This window comes from Enhydra lutris, unplaced genomic scaffold (assembly GCF_002288905.1).
Source record: "Enhydra lutris kenyoni isolate GAN:26980312 unplaced genomic scaffold, ASM228890v2 scaffoldscaffold16, whole genome shotgun sequence".
NCBI classification, from domain to species: domain Eukaryota; kingdom Metazoa; phylum Chordata; class Mammalia; order Carnivora; family Mustelidae; genus Enhydra; species Enhydra lutris.
The window spans coordinates 28517929-28536480 of NW_019154100.1; the positions used below are offsets into that span (position 1 = coordinate 28517929).

The 18552-nt window shown below is 42.5% G+C and overlaps 1 protein-coding gene across 1 annotated transcript in view; it reads left to right on the plus strand.

The window, feature by feature from the left end:
• LOC111147321 (cAMP responsive element binding protein 5) overlaps positions 1–18552 on the plus strand; it is a 351699-nt gene that overhangs the window by 69657 nt on the left and 263490 nt on the right. Inside the window, exon 4 of the mRNA XM_022503309.1 lies at positions 11099–11271. Within this exon, the coding sequence (XP_022359017.1) occupies positions 11099–11271 (173 nt within the window). The remainder of the gene's footprint in view (positions 1–11098; positions 11272–18552) is intronic.

Genomic DNA, 18552 nt, shown 5'->3' on the forward strand with positions numbered 1-18552 from the left:
GAAAGAGTGCTACATTTTTATTTCTTGTCATTAAGTAAGTATTTGGTTCTCTTTGAAATGCTGAGGAAACAGACCCTCAGCATCCTTGTGGTGAGTTTTAGATGCACTCTTACTTCTGGTAATTTTACATTTTCTGGGAAGAAAGGAAGAGAGATGTGTTTAGCAATTCTAGAATGGGCCATTTGCCTCTTGTGTGGCTATACCAGGGAAGAAATGGGCCATTTGCCTCTTGCGTGGCTATACCAGGGAAGAAAAGCTTCAGGAAGCTTTTCTTCCCTGTGCCATGCAGAAGTGTGAGCCTGGTAATGCCTTGGGTGCCATTCACGTCCCTTGCCCATCCCTGTCTTGGGACCACAGTTCCTTCCTTGTTGGTCATCATTTCACTTTGGCTTTTCCTGTCTATTTTCCTTATGCAGGCTTGTCTTGCCTCACTTCACCCAGTGATTTGAATTGACCAAACACAAGGCAATTTGAGGAGACTGCTGTGCTTTTTCTGGCCTCTGTTGATAGGACTTATGAGGATTCAAATCCGCCAAAGTTATCTCTTTCTATCTCAATGCTTAGGATGACCATGTGTCCAACTTAGACAAGAGGAAGTTGTAAATTGATTGCTCTTTATTCCTGTACCAACACCTCAGAAATCATGATGCATTTCTCTACTCAGTCATTGGTTGTCTAGTTCATTGTTGGCACTGAGCTGGGCCCTAGTGATAGAAGAGAAAATGAGACAGACACTTTCCCTGCCTTCCAGGAATTTATCATATGTAACTAGGATCGATGATGGTAAAAATATATATGTATATCATTGGAAATAACCATGATAAACATTGCACCTTCTGACATGCTATAAAGGAAAGGATTGGGGTGCTGAGGTAGAAAATAACAGGGAGGTTTCTTTAGTTGGAAGGTGACATTGCGAAGGTGATGTTTAAGGTGAACCTAAAATGAAGAGAAGAAAGCAGTTTTTCCAAGAATGAGGGGATGTCAGAAGAGAGATCAGGAGAGGTAGGATAATATATATGTTATTAAAGCTCTTTTCAAACCATTACTGTATCTTCACTTTATAGTTCAAAGGAAGCAGGGGCACATTATCCTCATTTGTACTTGAGAAAAACACTATCTGTCTATCAACCAATTTTTTTTTCTTTTTCTTTCTTTTTTTTTTTTTTTTTAAGATTTTATTTATTTGACAGACAGAGAGATCACAAGTAGGCAGAGAGGCAGGCAGAGATAGAGAGAGGGAAGCAGGCTCCCCGCTGAGCAAAGAGCCCGATGTGGGGCTCGATCCCAAGACCCCGGGATCATGACCTGAGCCGAAGGCAGAGGCTTTAACCCACTGAGCCACCCAGTCACACCCTTTTTTTAATTTTTGCTTGGAGGATGGGATTTAGCTATGCAGAGAGCAAATTCTGGGCCTGGAGACTGTCCCCGTAAAGGTGTGAAGGGGAGACTTTGAACTCTTGAGTTGTGTAGTGAGCAGAGAAACGTGGCTGAAGTGAGGGTTGGTACAGGGGACAGGGCCAAGGGATGAGGCTGGATATATAGGATCTTTGAAGGCAAGGCTAAGAGTAGGCTTTGGTGTTGTAATCAATGGGGAGCTCTGGGAGATTTTAGAGCTAAGGTATGTCATTTGGGAAAGTGCTGATTCATACCAGTTCATTGGACCGTGAGGTTTGGAGTGGTCTGGGAGGGACCAGAAGGGTGGAAGCCAGGAGGACAGTAGGAAGCTGTTAGCGTGATCAGGATAGGAGGTGATCATCTGGAGCTCATGGGATAGCAAAAAAAAAAAGACAGATGTGGGGGTCATTATGAAGGCAAAATCAAGAGACTAAGAAGTTGAGCAAGATCATGTGCTTAATGGTGGCTCACACAGGAAAACGCAGACACATTGACTGGCCCTGCACCCTTTAGGCCATGGCTTTATCAACTCTAGATGATGTTGTCTTTCTTTGTCTCTATTGCTTGTGTAAGTTAAGGTAGTTTTCAGATTCATTTGTTTTTCATACCCCTCTAAATTTCCATATTCCCTCTAAACTGTAGGCCTTCTGGGAGAGTTCTTACTTTTTTTTTTTCCTCTTTCCACAGCCCTAGTTTCACTCCCTACATGTTCATTCGGTAAGCCTCTACGTGACAGGTATTTTATTAGGCCCGAGGGACAGCTATGTGAAACCAGACCTAATTCCTGTTGTCAAAGTCTTTACAGCTAGAAGTGGAAGACTGACCTTAAAAATAGGTAAACATACCAATGTGTAATCAGAACTTTGAAAGAGGTATTTATGGGATACAGTGGAGGACAAAGGAATTATTACTTGAGTCTACCTAGTGTAGAGGTGGTGTTGGCATTGGCTGTGATCATAATGGTAATGATAATTATAGTAATGGCTACTAACATTTATTGGACATTTAATGTGTCCAACATTGTACTAAGTTCTGCATTTGTATTACCTAACTTAATATTTATAAAAATCTTACAAGGTACAGTTATTCCTGTTTAAGAAATGAGAAAACTGAAGCAAAGGGAAACAATAAATTTGCTCAAAGCACACAGCTTTCCTTTATTCACTGAATAATTGAATTTATTGTGCATCTACAAGGTGAACGTTAAGGAGCAGACACTGGTTGTCCTCAGATGAACTTGGTGTAATCCTTGCTGGAGGAAACTGTTGTAGAGATAAGTCAGGCTCTTTAATGGTGGTGTGTAAAGAGCACTATGGGAGCACAAAATAGGAAAGCTAATGGGGTCAGAAGGAGTGGGAGAAGGCTGCACAGAGGAGGAGACATCGGCACTGGATCTTGGATTGACTGCAAGGAGGAAATATTATGTTCAAAGGTGAAAAAGAAACATGAAATGGTGTAGAATAGTCAAGAAGCATTGAGGTTTGTGTGTGTGAGGGAGAGGGGAGAAGATAGAGAAGATGGGTTGCCAGGAGGTGATATGGGAAAGATTGATTGAAATTAGATTGTGAAAAGCTCGAGTCCTACATCGGAGATATGGCCAGCAAAAGTGTTTAAGTAGGCTGGTGCCGCAGCTTTCTTGAAGAACTCTTGAGAAATGAGGAACTTTACCAGTGAGCTGTGAGTACAATATTTTCAGTGGGAATAGTTTCTAATTTCCAAGATAACTGTAGATGCATCAACCACGGGAATGTGCTCAACTGTAATTCTAGTAACCTGAATGAAGTGGCATCATTTCCTTCCTTTTAACCCATATGATTATATTTAGCAAGATTAACCAAGACAATAAAGTGGGAGGTGAGAGGAGAGACACCAACAGTCCATGGCACCAAGAATCAGAACAGGAAGGAGCAGGATCTTTGAGAGACACCCAAAAACTGTTTCTCACAGTCCAGGGTGGCACCTGAGAAGACATTTATTGTCTTGAGCATTTTACTGTGATATTAAATGAATAGCTATAAAATTCTTACAGGGATGGTTCAGGGCTCTGTTGTCTAAACCCAGTATTAGAGAGGATGACAGAGGTCTGGGTTGGAGGAGGAGAGCACAGTCCGGTCAGACTGATCTTGCTGCTCTGTATCCTGCAGACTTGAGTCTAGAACCCCACTCGGAGGCGGGGCTGCTTACTTCCTGAAAACGGGTGAGTAGCTAAAGGCCACTGAGGATCACATCAGTGTGCAAGCTGCCTTTCTACCCACTGTAAAGAAAGTTGCCTTGGAAGTTGAACTTGATCCAAACTTTGGAGAGATTATCTCTCTCTCAGCCTATTTCTTAACTCTGGGAACTGTTGACCAAGGTGAACTAAAATCAAAGAATGAGTGAGTAAGAGTTGGTTGTTTTGATAGTTTGATACAAGTATTGTTCAGCAGTTTTTGAATTACAGCTTTCTTCCCTAATCTTAATCTGCCCTGTTTGGTGTAACCCAATCTAGAAAGACCTATGCAGGCAACATAACCTTAAGATGATCACTAATCAATAACTTCAAAGTGAATTAATGGTATAGTCCCAGGCTTTTGTAGGTATGAAGATGGTGGTGATAACATTGACCCAAGTTAGTGGTATGACTGTAATTCTCAGGATCACATACCAGCATTAATAACTTCTTTTAATGTTCTTAGAAAGGATATTAGATAAAATTTATTTTTTGCCATGTCATTTTCCACTAGAAAATATTTTTACAGTAAGACTGAACAGGCAGTATGGCTAAGTAGGTAAGAGCCTGGACTCTGAAACCAGATGGCCTGGATCTGAGCTCTTCCACTTCATAGTGGTATAACTTTGAGCAAGTTACTTAACCTCTCTGTGCTTCAGTTTCCTCATCCTATCCACCTCCTAGACTGATAAGGATTAAATGAGTTTTCTGACAAATGGCAATGCTGTATGAGCACTAGCCATTATTAGTAATACTTCTGTTAAAATCAGGCATGGGAAGTAGCCACCCAAAATGAACGCTACTCTCTGAGCTTCATATTTAGAACTATACACTGTAGTAAAAGGAGAAAAGGTACATGTATGCAGTTGGCCTTGTGCTGGGGCCTGTGTCATCTCATACAAGACTCCGTACATCCCTGTCCATTAGAGGATAATCTCTATTTTAAAGATGAGGAAGGTATGGCTCAGAGAACTTAACATGCTCCGGAGGATAGGGAGCTGATCTGAGCTTGAGTTCTATTCTGGTGCTCATGGTTTTGTCTGTACCATGGTTCCCTTTAGAATTCTTCTGGCATAAGTAGCAAACTCTGAAAAAGCAGAATTTAAATGTACATGTCACAGCTGGTGTTTTCACAATGCTCTGTGCTCTCCTCTCCCTTCCCCTCTTGCAAAGTTTATCTGAGATGGTTTCTTATCTTACGTGGTTCCTCTTTCACTGTACAGCTACACTAAGGAGAATGTTATGGAGAGAGAGGCCACTGGCATGGTCCCTGATCTCCTCTCCAGCCCCACCATGTTCCCTCTAATACTTCACTGTCTCCTCTGTCATGGAGCAGCCTACTCTCTTAGTAGAATTCAAAATACACTGGTATTCTAGCTCCCAAGAGCATGTGGAAGGAGGAGTGAGAATCCTTCTAGAATCCTTCCTAGACCTCTAGAAAGCTTAGTCTCTTTCGGAAGGTTAGAACTTTTGTTATCCTGTGAATGTCTCAGACACCTTTTGGATGCAATTCATGGATGTTTACATCTGGGAAGTTCTGAAAGTCTTCGTAACTGCCTGGGCATCATTAAGATGCAGACAATTCCAAGATTGCACAACTCGACTTGTAAACGCGTGTCGGGATGACCCTGGCTCTTTATAGAGAAACCCATAAAGTCTCCACAGGTTGGCAGTTGGACAGAATATAGATTTGAAGATAACATTTTGGGACCTTATGGGAATCAACAACCTTTTCCTTGTATGCTCCAACTTTTACTTTCATTTGTGGTCCACTGCCCTTCATCCCTCATTACCACACCCTGAAATTATATAGGTATTTATAAGAACGTATATTCATATACATTGGGTTGTTTTTTTGCATATTGTATTCCAAGCCCATGCATGCAGAAAGACAATTACCACTCTACCTCAAGCTCACGGAGTATGCAATCAAGGCTCATTATGCCCCCAGTTCTCATCCCATTCACACCCTTTATGTCTCAGAACAAGAGTGAATGGAGAGCAAGGAATATTGCAGGATATGAAGGGAGTGAGAAGTCAAAGGAACATGCAGAGAAATTGGAACCAAAAAGCGAACAATTTAGGTGAAAATAGTTTGTGGAGTTTTCATCTTTGAAGTTTGAGAAATTTTACTTTGTGTTGGATCCGTTTCTTGAATCATGATCCCTTGGGTCTGGCATAAAGCTATAATTTTCAGAAGGCTCATTTCTGCAAAAGCTTATGGTTATGGAGAGAAATCAATGTCTGTAGGCCCATGAATCAGAGTCTAAAAAGTCTGTTTGGGTATTTAAGTTCTCATAAAATGTAACATAGAGAGAGACTTGTGGAGTATCCGAGCCGGAAACAATCTTGGAAACAAGGTAGTCCAGCCCCCTGCTTTTAGGGATGAGGCTACAGAGCTGGGGGAGGTTGAATGATTTATCTAGGTCCCATGGCTGCAAGTAAGGGTAGAGATCCAGAACAAGGACAGACCTCCCGACCCCTAAGGCAGTGTATTTCCAACATTATCACACATTACTAATTGTTTGGAAGCACTGAGCCAAAGCATGAACCATGGATCATGTAAGTGAGAGAATCTTAGCAATAGAAGAAACCTTGGAGGTCATGTAGCACCATTTCCCTCCTTGATGCAAAAATCCTCTTGGTGACATCCTTGACAGATGGCCACTAGTCTCTACTGGCTTAACTCCGATGCCAGAAAGCTCAGTGCTTTATAAGATAGCTTGTTTTGTCTTTGGACAAAAGATTAGATTTGTATTTTTAAAGGATCAGTCCAGAAGGAGTGAGAGTGGCTAGAGGTGAATGGTATATTTTTAGTGATGGTGAGGAATTTTACTCTCTTTATCATCTTAAATTGAGGATAAATATGCTGACCCTGTAGTGTCATTGCAAGGATTAGAGCTGAGTTTATAAAGCATCTACCATAGTGGTTGCTTCAAAATAAGAGCTCAATTATAGTCATCATCAGCTTTTATCATCATGATCCCATTTTTTTGAAATTATGCCCTCTGGAGTAGCATAGACTATGTCTAATCCCACAAACATTTGAATGCAGTTAGCATGACCCTCTAAGTCTTTTCTTCTTCAGACTAAATATTCCCTGATTCTTCTACGGTTCTTCCTGTGATGCATTTTGGATGCCTTCATTGCTTTCATTCCCTGCTATTTGTCAATTTCCCCCTTAAAATGTGGTGGCCAAATGTGGTCAGTTCAGCATGCTCTCCAGTGGAATAATTACTTCCCTTGATCTGGACATTGCACTTATCCTATAGTAACCTCGATTTATGTTAGCATTTTTGGAGGCTAGATCACAAATTTGGCTCAAGTAAAAACCCGACTCTACTACCCAGAACATAAGCTGTGCCTCCCAACATCGTGTCAACTGTAGATTTGACAAGCATGATTTTTACATCTTTATCCAAGCTGTTGATAAAAATGTTGAACAAGAGAAGGCCGGGGGCTGAGCCTCAAGGAATACCTCCGATCCTTCCCTGCATATTAACCCCCATCCTCTGGTTTGGTGACACTGCTTGGCCAGCCCCAAATCTCTGCACCTATACTAGCAAAAATAACTCTGCAAGATGTGGTCACTCGTTGTGTTTTTGAAATTGGATATTTAATTTATCCAGAGGTAAAATGCCATTCTTTTTATCAATGAAGACAGGTTTTGAACCCATAATTGGGAAAATATGAACTCAGAAAATAATTTCATGTTTGAGTTACTATGTAATGTTTAAAGAAAAAGAATAATCTTCTCTTAATATGAAATGATAATGCTTGCCTAATTGTTTATTTTTCCAAAACGTTTTGAAATTACTCTCTGGGTCTGGGGGAAGGAGTGTGGAGAATTTGTGGGTTTCATGTGTGGTGGAAAGAGGAGATTATTGAAGAATTAGAATATAACTTTTAGGAGCCTTTTCCATCTCAGGTGGAGGTCACAGAGACAAAGAGATGTCTTAAATTTTGGTGAGAGAGGATATGAGTTATAGTCCTGGATAGTTTTTAAAATTCTTTTTAATGATTCTCATTAAAGAGGTCGTTCTTTCTTTCATTTAACACGCTTCCCTCTGAAGAAATCAAACCACCTTCTTTGTGCTACAGCACAGATTGGTTTTTCCTGGTGTTCATGCTGGAGATAAGAAATAGTTGTTGCCAACCTTTGTGTCAAAGTGCTCAAAGATTCAGAGCTCACTTCTTGGCATCTCCCTCCAAGGGCTCATTTAATATTTTCTCAAAGGTTTTACTTCCAGTCTACATCCCAGGTTTGTGGGTTTCTTCTTAACTCTGGTTCCTTCTATTTCTCTAGCCCATAATCAAACAAGCACCTTAATATCCAAAACACTTTTACCATGAGCCTACTTTGAGATCTCAAGGTAAATAGACAAAGGTTAGCACTCTCAAAAGTTGACCAGAGAATAAAAGACCTCCTCATACTGAATATTTTAGGAATGTCATTTTATAGTTTATTTACTCACTCAGTATTTATTCAGCACTTATTATATGCCAGGCACTGATCTAGGCAACAGAGGCAATGAGGAGTAAAATCAGATTTAGTCTCTTCTCAGATTGTGCTTATGTTCTCTAGGAAGAAACATGTTAATCAAACCAAAACAGTTGTGAACTTATAAAAAGTACTGCAAAGGAGAGGGTACCCATCAGTATAGAGGTCAAGCAAGTCTTCCTCATGTGATGCTTAATCTGAGATTTGAGGGTCGAGTCAGGGGAGGGCACAGGTAGCAGAAAATAGCATACCTCAAGCCCCTGTGCTGAAATGGAGGTGAGCAGTATGAGGGCAAGAACATGGTAGAAAGTTGGAGTGAAGAGCAGAGAGCAAGAGTGAGAATAGTGTAAGATGAGCTGGGAGGTAGGAATGGTCCCTTATAGGCCTTGTAGGTCACACAAAGAATGCTCTCAATGTCTTCTGAACCATGAAAGTCATCTAAGAAGCTTGTAGGGTGGGGGTGGAGGAGTGTGGTTGAGTATGGAGAATTGTATGATGTGATTAGTTTTGTCTTTCAAAAAGATCACCATGGCAAAAGGAGAAAGGGAAGCCATAGTGAGTGACAGACCAGTTAGGAGACCACTGTCTAGTCCAGGAAAGGAGATGCTGGTTGGGTGTAGGTTGGTAGAACATAAAATGGAAAGAGAATGAAAGATAGAAAGATAGAAAGAGATGAAGGGTGTGTAGGTTGAATTTGCAGTAGTTGGGGTCTGCCTATGGGAGTGATGGAAAAGAGGTATCAAGGGTAACTCAAGGAGAGTTCATACATTTTATATCCTTTTTTTAAAAAACAATTTAAAGATTATTATTTTAAGTTTCAGATTATACTATTCATACATAATCCTTGATAGCACAGCACAAGAGAAATAATTCTAGAGGTTTTTTTTTTAAATTTATTTATTTGACAGACCGAGATCACAAGTAGGCAGAGAGGCAGGCAGAGAGAGGAGGAAGCAGGCTCCCTGCTGAGCAGACAGCCCAACTCAGGGCTCGATCCCAGGACCCTGGGATCATGACCTGAGCTGAAGGCAGAGGCCTAACCCACTGAGCCACCCAGGTGCCCCAAGAGAAACAATTCTAAAAGGAAAGTCTGAAGTCCTTCTGTGCCTGAGATTTATTACTGGCAAAGTAGATGACTGTGAGCAAGATGGAAAATTGTTGAGTATCTCCGAGGATCCAAACAACAGAGAAAAAATAAATATTTGTAACTGTTGACTTCATCAAGGCCTCATTAGGACCCAGGGAAATACGTTAAGGCTCACTTTCAAAAGAAGTAACACAATTATCTTTATTTTCATTATTATTTTAGTTCAAGTCTCTAGACCCTATAAAAAGAACTTAAGCGTATCCCTGCACTGCCACTCCAACACAAATCACCATTTTCTTTCATCTTGCTTTGACCAACCCCAATATTTTCCCACGTCAGAAAAACCTTCCAGTGTATAAGAGGAGCCTTTGGACCACGTGTGTGTATTTAAGCCTGTTCATGCCTCTGGGATCCCACGATAACACAGTCAGCTCACAGTCTAAGCCAGGTGCCCAGTTTCCATCTGGACTTCTGACAAACTGTGTGGTCAGGATTTAGAAATCAGAAATCTGGGAAAGGTGCAATGTGATGGACACAGCCACCCCAAATACCATATATGTTATCACCATCATTTAACACATAGTGCAGGAAATCCTGTTCTTTGCAGAAGAACTTCAAAGAACCACTTCTGGTTCTCCTGGGTAACATTTATTTTTTTCTTTGCTAACCCCAAAGCGCAGACAGATATATATTTTCCCTCTAGTAAATTGCTAGTGACACTCCATTTCTTTCCTGCCATCCTCAGCCCATTGTCCAACTGACCTCTCAAATTTCACTACCCTTCTAAGCTGAAGAGCTGTGCTTAGCTGTTTACAGAGGCCCACTTACTTGGCTTTACCCTATACTTTCCCTTTCTTTTTTAGGCTCTGAATTTCTTACCTGTTAGCTCTGCCATGTTGATGAGACTTCCTCTACCCCCATGTGAATCCTCTTCTTTTGTCCCAGTGACTTCTTTTTTTTTTTTTAATAGGAAGAGCTGTCTTTTAAGACAGCTTGACCTTGCATGTTTTACCTTACTTTTACATTTTAAACAAAGAAACCTTCATTCATGTCATCAGAAATAAGCACATGATGTTAGTTCCCTTAAGTGACTCAGATGTCTCATTTATGCCTCCACTAGTTTATTCGTGCGACGTGTGTTTGCTGAGTGCCTACTGTGTTCCTAGCACCATGAGAGAGAGCTATGAACACAAATATTCTGCGTTCTAGAGGAAGACAGTGAACGAGTGAATGAACAAGCAGTCATTGTTCTGTATTCCATTATTCCATTAAAATCATTAGAGATTGATTTTATGGAAATGCAGTAGAAAGTTTGCAACTTTTGCTCTTGGCATTGGATTCCAGACACCCAGTCATCTGTTCTCGTTATCCATCCTCACTCTCCAGGTAGCTGAGGCTGGGTCATGAGGACCCAGATTATGATTTGGAAAAGTAGTAGTTTCCTAGGGGGAAAAAATAGCTGATTGGTCACTCTCCTAGGACTGCAAAAGAAACAATAACCCAGTGTGAGTGTCATTCAAAGCAGGTTGCTGAGCAGTTCTGCAGTAAATCATAGTATTGTGCACTTACAATGGAAATCATTTTCAAATGCAGTATATATCACACCAAGTCAGGGAAGATATGCACCAAATGTCTCTGATATAAACCTCACATCAGGATGGCGACAGAGTGATTAGTGAACTTTAAGGTATTTTCTTATATGCTTGACTGTTAGGGTAGGTAGTTATTTTTCATCTGCTCATAGTTGTAAGTTATAACAAGACGGATGGATCCATGTCTTGCCAGAAGCCGTAACTCTTTACTTAGTTGACATGACCAGATTCTCAATTTCGTCTTCTGAGAGCTTAAGAGCACAATAAGACATTGACTTCTTCTGACCTTCCCCTCTGTCTTCTCTGGGCAGAATATCTCGATGCATAACACAGTTGGTGGGGCCATGGCGGGGCCCGGAGCTCACCAGCTTGGCAGCACCCGGATGCCCAACCATGACACCAGCGTTGTGATTCAGCAAGCCATGCCGTCACCCCAGTCCAGCTCTGTCATCACACAGGCACCTTCCACCAACCGCCAGATCGGGTAAGGAGACTTCCTCGGCTATCTCTGGGGCCTGGTTGGAGCTCAGAGAATGTTTTGGAGTTTCTCCTTGTTTCTGGTGCTCAGACTGGATGAGACAGAAGTTGGTGTTCCTGGTTGGTGTGAGATCACCTGACATGTAGAATGATGTTTTAATGGGAGAAGAGAGGGGAGTCCCTATGGGGTGGAGACTGTTTTGTCCTGGACTTTAGGGGCCAAAGCAAGTCATTCTGTGCCATCATTTCTTCAGACAAGATTTGTGACTGTGGAAAGCACCTTGGATGTTATGGAGAGGAGAACATAGTTTTCAGGCCAAATGCTTAAGGATGGTAGAGGGAAGTTTCACGAGTTTACTTCCCTCCCCAAGAGTGTGTCCCTTGGTTCCTAAGATCTGCTGAGCACATCCCCTGGGCCTTTCATGTATTTCCAGTCTTCCTTCCTTTGATGATTCTTCCTTGCTTCTTCTCCTTGTTAATACCTCTTTATTAGCTCTCCCCTTCCTCTGTATTGGCCCAGGCTCATTCCTGGAATAGACAAAACAAAACAAAACAAAACAAAAAGCAAGCCCTTTCCCCCTCATTTATGTAAAAAAGACAATAGTACGGTATTGAGCAAAATTGGCAGAAAGGTCCTGTCAGAATCCCAGATACTCTGTATTATGGGATGGAAAGAATTTTCACTTCTAAGTCTCAGGTGACAGCTCTAGCCCCTGGCTATTTAGAGTGTGGTCTGAGGACCTGCAGCCTGGGCATGAGTGGTGAGCTTCTCAGAAATGCAGAATCTCTGGCCTGCTTCCTTATCTTCAGGATGATGGTGGTGTGTCTTCTTTCCACCCTCACAAGAGCAGAGTGAAGAGGAAATAAAAGATTTAAGAGCAGTCGAGTTCTCAGGAAGAAAAGGTAGTAACTTAAGCCAAAGAGCTCTGATAAATTTATATTGCTGGAAGCTGAGAACGGCTTGCGGTACGTTCCCAGAATTCTCTCTTTAAAATAGGAAAGCGAACTTGTGGTGTTTGGTATGTGCATCAGAATTTAGTGTGAATATTCAGTTGAATATTGGATATGGTGATTAAAAAAAAGAGCATTAAAAGCTGACCCACAATTTGCCAGTGTGTCTTTCCCCCTTTGTTTTTGTTTTTGTTTTTTAAAGATTTTATTTTTAAGTAATCTCTACACCCAACATGGGGCTTGAACTCACAACCCCAAACTCAGTAGTCACATGCTTTATCAATGAGACAGGCAGCTGCTATCCCCTCCCCTCCTTTATTAATGCCTGTAGAATTTGAGATCAAGAGCGAGCACCAGGAACGACATTGGCTTCTTCCTTCTTAGAATGCCCTAGAAGAGGGGGTACTTTGTCTCTCAACGTTTCTCAGCTTCCCAGATGGGCTGTGATTTGTGAAGACCCATCTTAACAAATGAGTGCTCTGGGCAATGACTGTTTTGTGAGTCTGTCATAGGTACATTTGATTTCCTTTTAAGAAACAGAATATTACTCTGGCCATTCGAATGCTTAGCTTTGTTGGAAGAAGCCAATACTAAATGAGCTAGTATCCCTGTGAAATATTTCTTTTCTTTTCAAATGACTATGGGAGCAAATATTGCCACCATCTAAAGCAAAAACCTTTAATATACTAAGAGGGTGGGGTGGGTTCTTTAAAGACAGCATCTAAATCTCACTGGACTCCTTTGCTCTAGTGGCTTGGCTTTAGGCAGACAATTCACAGTTAGGCCAGCTAATTATAATTATTTTATTTTTCTTTCAAGGGGAAAAAACATAAAATGTGTTGGAGTTTACTAGCAATTTTATAACATTCCTTCCCCCCTGGAGTTCTCCTGCCTCCCCCTCAACCCCCAACCCAACTACCCTCTTGGAGGCCCTTAGTATTCAGCCATTGTTAGTACAAGGCTGGGTTTTGTGAAACAATCTTTTAAGGGTTAGCACTCAATTCTGAGATGGGTGTTGACTCTGTCAACAATTTACCCAGCTGGCCCAGGGCTGTATCGTTGGGTGACATTTCCAGGCTATGTCACTGTGCCTGGATGGGTGGGAGTGTTTCTCTGGTACATGGGACCTCCCAACCCACTCCATCTTCTCATTTACTCCCAATCCTGGGGTGCTGTGTGTCTCTCCTGGTGTGTTCTAGGAGATAATTGTCACTTTTGGGACTGTGTGTCATTGCCAAGCTTGAGGGAGGCTGTTTCTTTTCTTCAGATCCTTCCCTGTCGTGCTTACCATGTTGATTCCAACCCACACATCCTGTCATTTCCATTTTCCCCATGTGACCCATGCAAAACCTTGCCCGGATGGCCATGGGGGCTCAGCAAGGAACAACCCAACCCATCTCACCAGTGGATTCAGAATGAAACTCTAGGTGGTAACATTTGGGGATGGTTGACTCTTTTATTTCTCCCAGCAAAGAGGAAATGAGTACTTATTTTAAAACATGAGTTCCCTCTGGAGACTGTGTCTTTAAATGAGCATTGGAAATTGCAGATAGTTTTTTTTTTTTTTTTTTTTGAGACTGCACAGAACCATATTGTAGTAATATTCTGATTTTTATCACAACCTCAAATATTTAAGTGTCAAAATCTGGCCAAGCCACCTGCAAATGTTTGCCATGGCTACTGGCCAACAAAAACAGCAAACAGCAATGAAAGTCTTCATTCAGGCTCAGTGCTTAAGCTGCATCCAGGCAGGGAGGCTGGGACCCACCTGTGCCCAAGCACAGTGCTTTTTGCTGTGGCCGGTGGGTGTGTGTTCACGACTGGAACTTTGTGGGAGAGGGAGGGGGCCGCCTGTCTCCTGCTCCCCCTTTTTCCTTCCCTTTTCCCGGTGCTTGGCTTCTGCTGCCAACCTTACTTTTGCTTTCTTTTCTGACCCTTCTTTTGTGCTGTATTTAAACTTAGAGGCTTGTATGTATGGGGAGTTGGTGTGGACAAGGAAAGGCTTGGAAATGGGAACAGCACTGGTGTCCGGGGAAGGTTTTTGGGGACCGAATTCATGCATTTTTGTAAGCATTTGATTTTTCTACTATTTGAGCAGGCACTGAGCCAGTGTAGACCAAAATGGGTGGAAATGCAAAAATCCAAAGAAAGAAATGTAAAAGTAGGTAGATAAGCAGCACAGGCAACTTCCGTGCCATCCCATATCCTCCCCCACCCCCTCCACCATGCCCTATGCCCCGTTCGGTCAAAGTAACGCTGTTATCCAGATAGAAACTAGAGGTAAGTATAAATATCCCAAATTGCACTCGTGTGGTTAGGCAGGCTAGAAAAACACACGGCGCTAGAGAGTGTGGGAGGCATCCCCAAACTAGAGACTACTTGTGCTTAGTCAGACTGGCAGACGCTCTGTCGGGAAGAGTGTCTTTGGCTGATTGATGGTAGCATTTTAGGAGATAAGTTTTCCAGATGGGGAAAAAAAAAAAAAAAGTCGAGCCATGGGCTGTGGGGGAGACAAGTGAGACAGAAAACAAGCATGTGTTAAATATAGATGAAATCGATTCGGCCTTGGACCAAATATGTGGCAGATTCCAAGCAGGATCTCTAGTGCAGTCATTTTTATTAGATATCATGTGACAGGCTCATTAATTCAGGATTAAGTCAGCAGAACCTGGGAAAAATGGTAGATGGACATGTAGTGGTCATGTAAATTCCCTTTCTCTGTCTCTCACTCTCTCTTTGTCTCTCTGTCTCTCTCTCTCTCCCCGCCTGAGATGTTTTTGTAGGAGCCAATAAGCAGTTGAGGAGGTGGCTTAATCTTAGTAGATCCGAGCTTTCCTAAAGAAGCCTATGGCCCTTTATGGAGTAAGTGCAAGCAAGTAATTCAGGCTCACTAACTCTTCCGGAGAACAATCAAGACAGTCTAGAACGTGGAGATCCATAAGGATGGACATGAGTACAGAATTCTGATCGGTTGTGGGAGGCGCTGCCATTGTACCTCATACCTTTTCTTCCTGGATTCTTTCTGTATTCCAAATGTTCTACAGATTCTGTTCTCTCTGGGGATTTGGGCAAATAAGCAAGCTTGCCAGTGATTGGTGAAAATTACTCGATCATAATAGTTTACAATATAGAAATGTTCTATGCATAACATTAAAATATACAAGTGTTCCTACCAAGGCCCATATTTGGACAGAAGGTATCTGGCTCATTGTGGAATATTCTAGTTAAGGTATCAGGAAACTTGAAAATATGGTCACCAGCATGCATCTAGGAAGCCATGTATGTAGGAAATTCCTCCTTGATTTTACATCACTTATATTCCTGGCACAGACGTGTCCATGTCCGTGTGACATCATAAACCCTATTTGCATGGGCTTGTAGCTGGGCAGTGTAGACTGAATACTTAGCCAGAAATTTACATAAAATGCCATAGAAGGAAATCTTGTTTTATGTAAAAATAAAGAGGAGTCAATGCTCATCATGAATTGTGCCTCCTCTCACCCTTTCTGCACTCCTCTCTCTCTTCTCTTTGCAATCCCTGATGCTATGTATCATGCAGAATATCAGCCATAGCTCATTGGACATTACCAAGGAAAATAATAATAATACCAATAACAATAAAAGCTTGTAACATCTCAGATGTGTTGCCATCAAAAGCAGTGCTACCTTTTCTACCAGAGTCACATGGCTTTGTTGCAGGAGTTGCTGTTGCTGTTGGTGGTGTCCATTGAGATGGGAATGGTCATCGATCTGAAGATTTTTGTGTCATTGTTGCTCGGGGTAGTGGGGGTAGGGAATGGGAGGTCCATAAATGACGCTGTCACAGAAAAGAGCATTTAAGGAAGACTTCAGTAAGACAGCTTATCTTTCGGGAATGTGCTTGCTCTGTAAATGTGTAGGTGTGTGAAATCACTATTAAGAGTTTTCTTGAACTGGGCATGATTAAGACTACCACTGCCCACCACAGGCTGATGTTCGTGACATCCAGGCCAGTCTTCTTTCTGCCGGAGGCAGCAGACCAGCAGGTCCCAGGTTGTCACTGGCCCATAGCCCTTTGCCAGGATAGCTTGAAGACCCTCTTGAGAAATTCAGAAGAGAAGCCATTACTTCCTGCTTTGTGTTTTGCTGAGTATCATGGCTATGAACATTGCTTTATTGTTAGAAAGTTGCTGGATCTTTCACAGCCCCAAGAACATTTACGAGGGCCCTTCAGGGGGATGCTTTCTGGGAGGGTTGACAGACTTAACCATATGGCTCCCGTTAAATCCCATGCAGAGCCTTGAGAAATTACCTCTGACAAGGGGGCCAGCAGCCTTCCACTCACAGAGTTTTATGTGTGGAACGAAAAATTAAGTACTGATACTTGAGGAAATATAAGGTTTCTTAACATTCAGAAGTTGTAACACCACATGGTATTGTGGCCAGATGAAGGGGGCAGAGCCAGAATGCCAGAGCACATGGCTGTGTATTCCAAGAAGTAGAAAAGTATCCTTGCTCTTGCCTCTGAATCTGGCTCCTGCCTCGGACTCTCCAGGCAAGCTTTGTGTGTCTTGGTACTACAGCACCTCACCTGGAACACAGCAAGCCTGGTATCTCAGCCACTTTAGAGGGGTAAAGTTAAATACCACAAACCTGGTAGCTTGAACAACAGATATTTATTTCTTGGAGTTCAGGAGGCTTGAAAGTACAAGGTCAGGGACCTTGGTCAGCAGGTGTGGTTCTTGGTGAGGACCCATTTCCTGTTGGCAGACAATTGCTGTCTTGCTGTGTGCTCACCTGACCTCTTCTTTGTGCTTGGTCGGGGTTGTGGGGGTGGGGTAGAGTTAGTAAACTCTGGTATTTCTTCCTCTTATAAGGATATTGATCCCATTATGGGGACTCCACCCTCAAGACCTCATCTAAACCCAGTTACTTCCCAAGGCCCCACCTCCTAATACCATCACATGGGGGGGTTAAGGCTTCACCCTGTGAATCTGGGGAGTACACAAGCATACAATCCATAAACAGCTAGTGTTGTTGGGAGAGAACCTTGGAGGTCACTCCTCAATGGCTCAAACTTTTTTGTTAGAAATCTCTCGGTTACCAGGCTGATCGTGAAGACAAAGAAGCTGCCATTTATCCAACATCTGCTATGTGCCAGGCACTGATCTAGCATTGCATTTTGTTTCCTATCATTGCCCAAGAGCCCAGGGAGGCAGACGTTCTTTGCTCCAGTTTTATTGCTCAAAGAAGAGAAGTAACTTGTCGAGCATCATTCAGCCAGTGAGATGAACAGTTTTGAGTGTAGGTCTGTTGGACTCCAAAGCACGTGCTTTCCCTCTACTCCTATGCATGGCTACCCCAGTGCTGTGGAAGACACATGAGCTTATCTGACCATTTGGGAGAATCATCTACCCATAGGAGTTGGCTAATGCTCAGTCTGTCTGGTTCCAGTGTGAAGAGCTTCTGTGCTTTCACACACCTGCAGCATGGACAAGGGCAGAGGGAGACACCTTGAGTCTCCAATAGCCGCTTTAGTCCTCCAGGAGAAAGATGCAGGTGGTCCCTGGCCTCCAAGAAAGGGAGATCAGGGACTATCTTGGGCACATGGAGCAGAGAGTTGGTCTCTCCTGGGAGAAACCAACTGGCCACATGCCCTCCTTTGTACGAAAAACCAAAGTCACCACAGAGAGTGCTCTTTTTTCATCCATTTGTTTGCTCCACATTTGGCTTCTTTGTCTGAAGGAAGACCCCTATTCCTTGCCCCAATGAAGAATGGCTTCCAGACTTGTTCTGATACCTGCTGTAGATAGGTGTCTTTGCCTGTGACCTCCTCCCCTTGGAGGAGGATTTCATTTCCAGATCTTACGAACAGAAGCCCTGCTCACAAAGTTCCAGAAGCTTCCATTTAAGTCTCTCCATGTGTATCTCCCCTCACCCCATTTTTAGAAACAGATAGGCACCAATGAGGATCTGCTTCTAGAACAAATAGCCCAGGATCATTTGGTTTGTGTCTATCGTAAATCTGGACAATTGATCTTTTCTGCAGCATATTGAAAAGACATGCCTGGAAAGCAAGAGCTTCTTCAGAGCTAAACTATGTCAGATCAGAGGAGAGTCTTGGGAAAGTATTGGCCATGAGTTCAGAGGTCACAGGTTTGGGATAGTCCAGGCTCTTTCATTTAATTGGTTTTCACCCTTGACCCAGTGCTCCACCTCTGTGGGCCTCAGTTCCTTCATCTGTATATGAAAAGGTTAACTAGCTGGTGGTAAGTCAGTCCCAGCACCAAACTTCTCATGCAGTGCTACTTTTCTGTCTCAAATTTATTTTCTCTTTTGGTTTGTTTTCTTCCAGGAG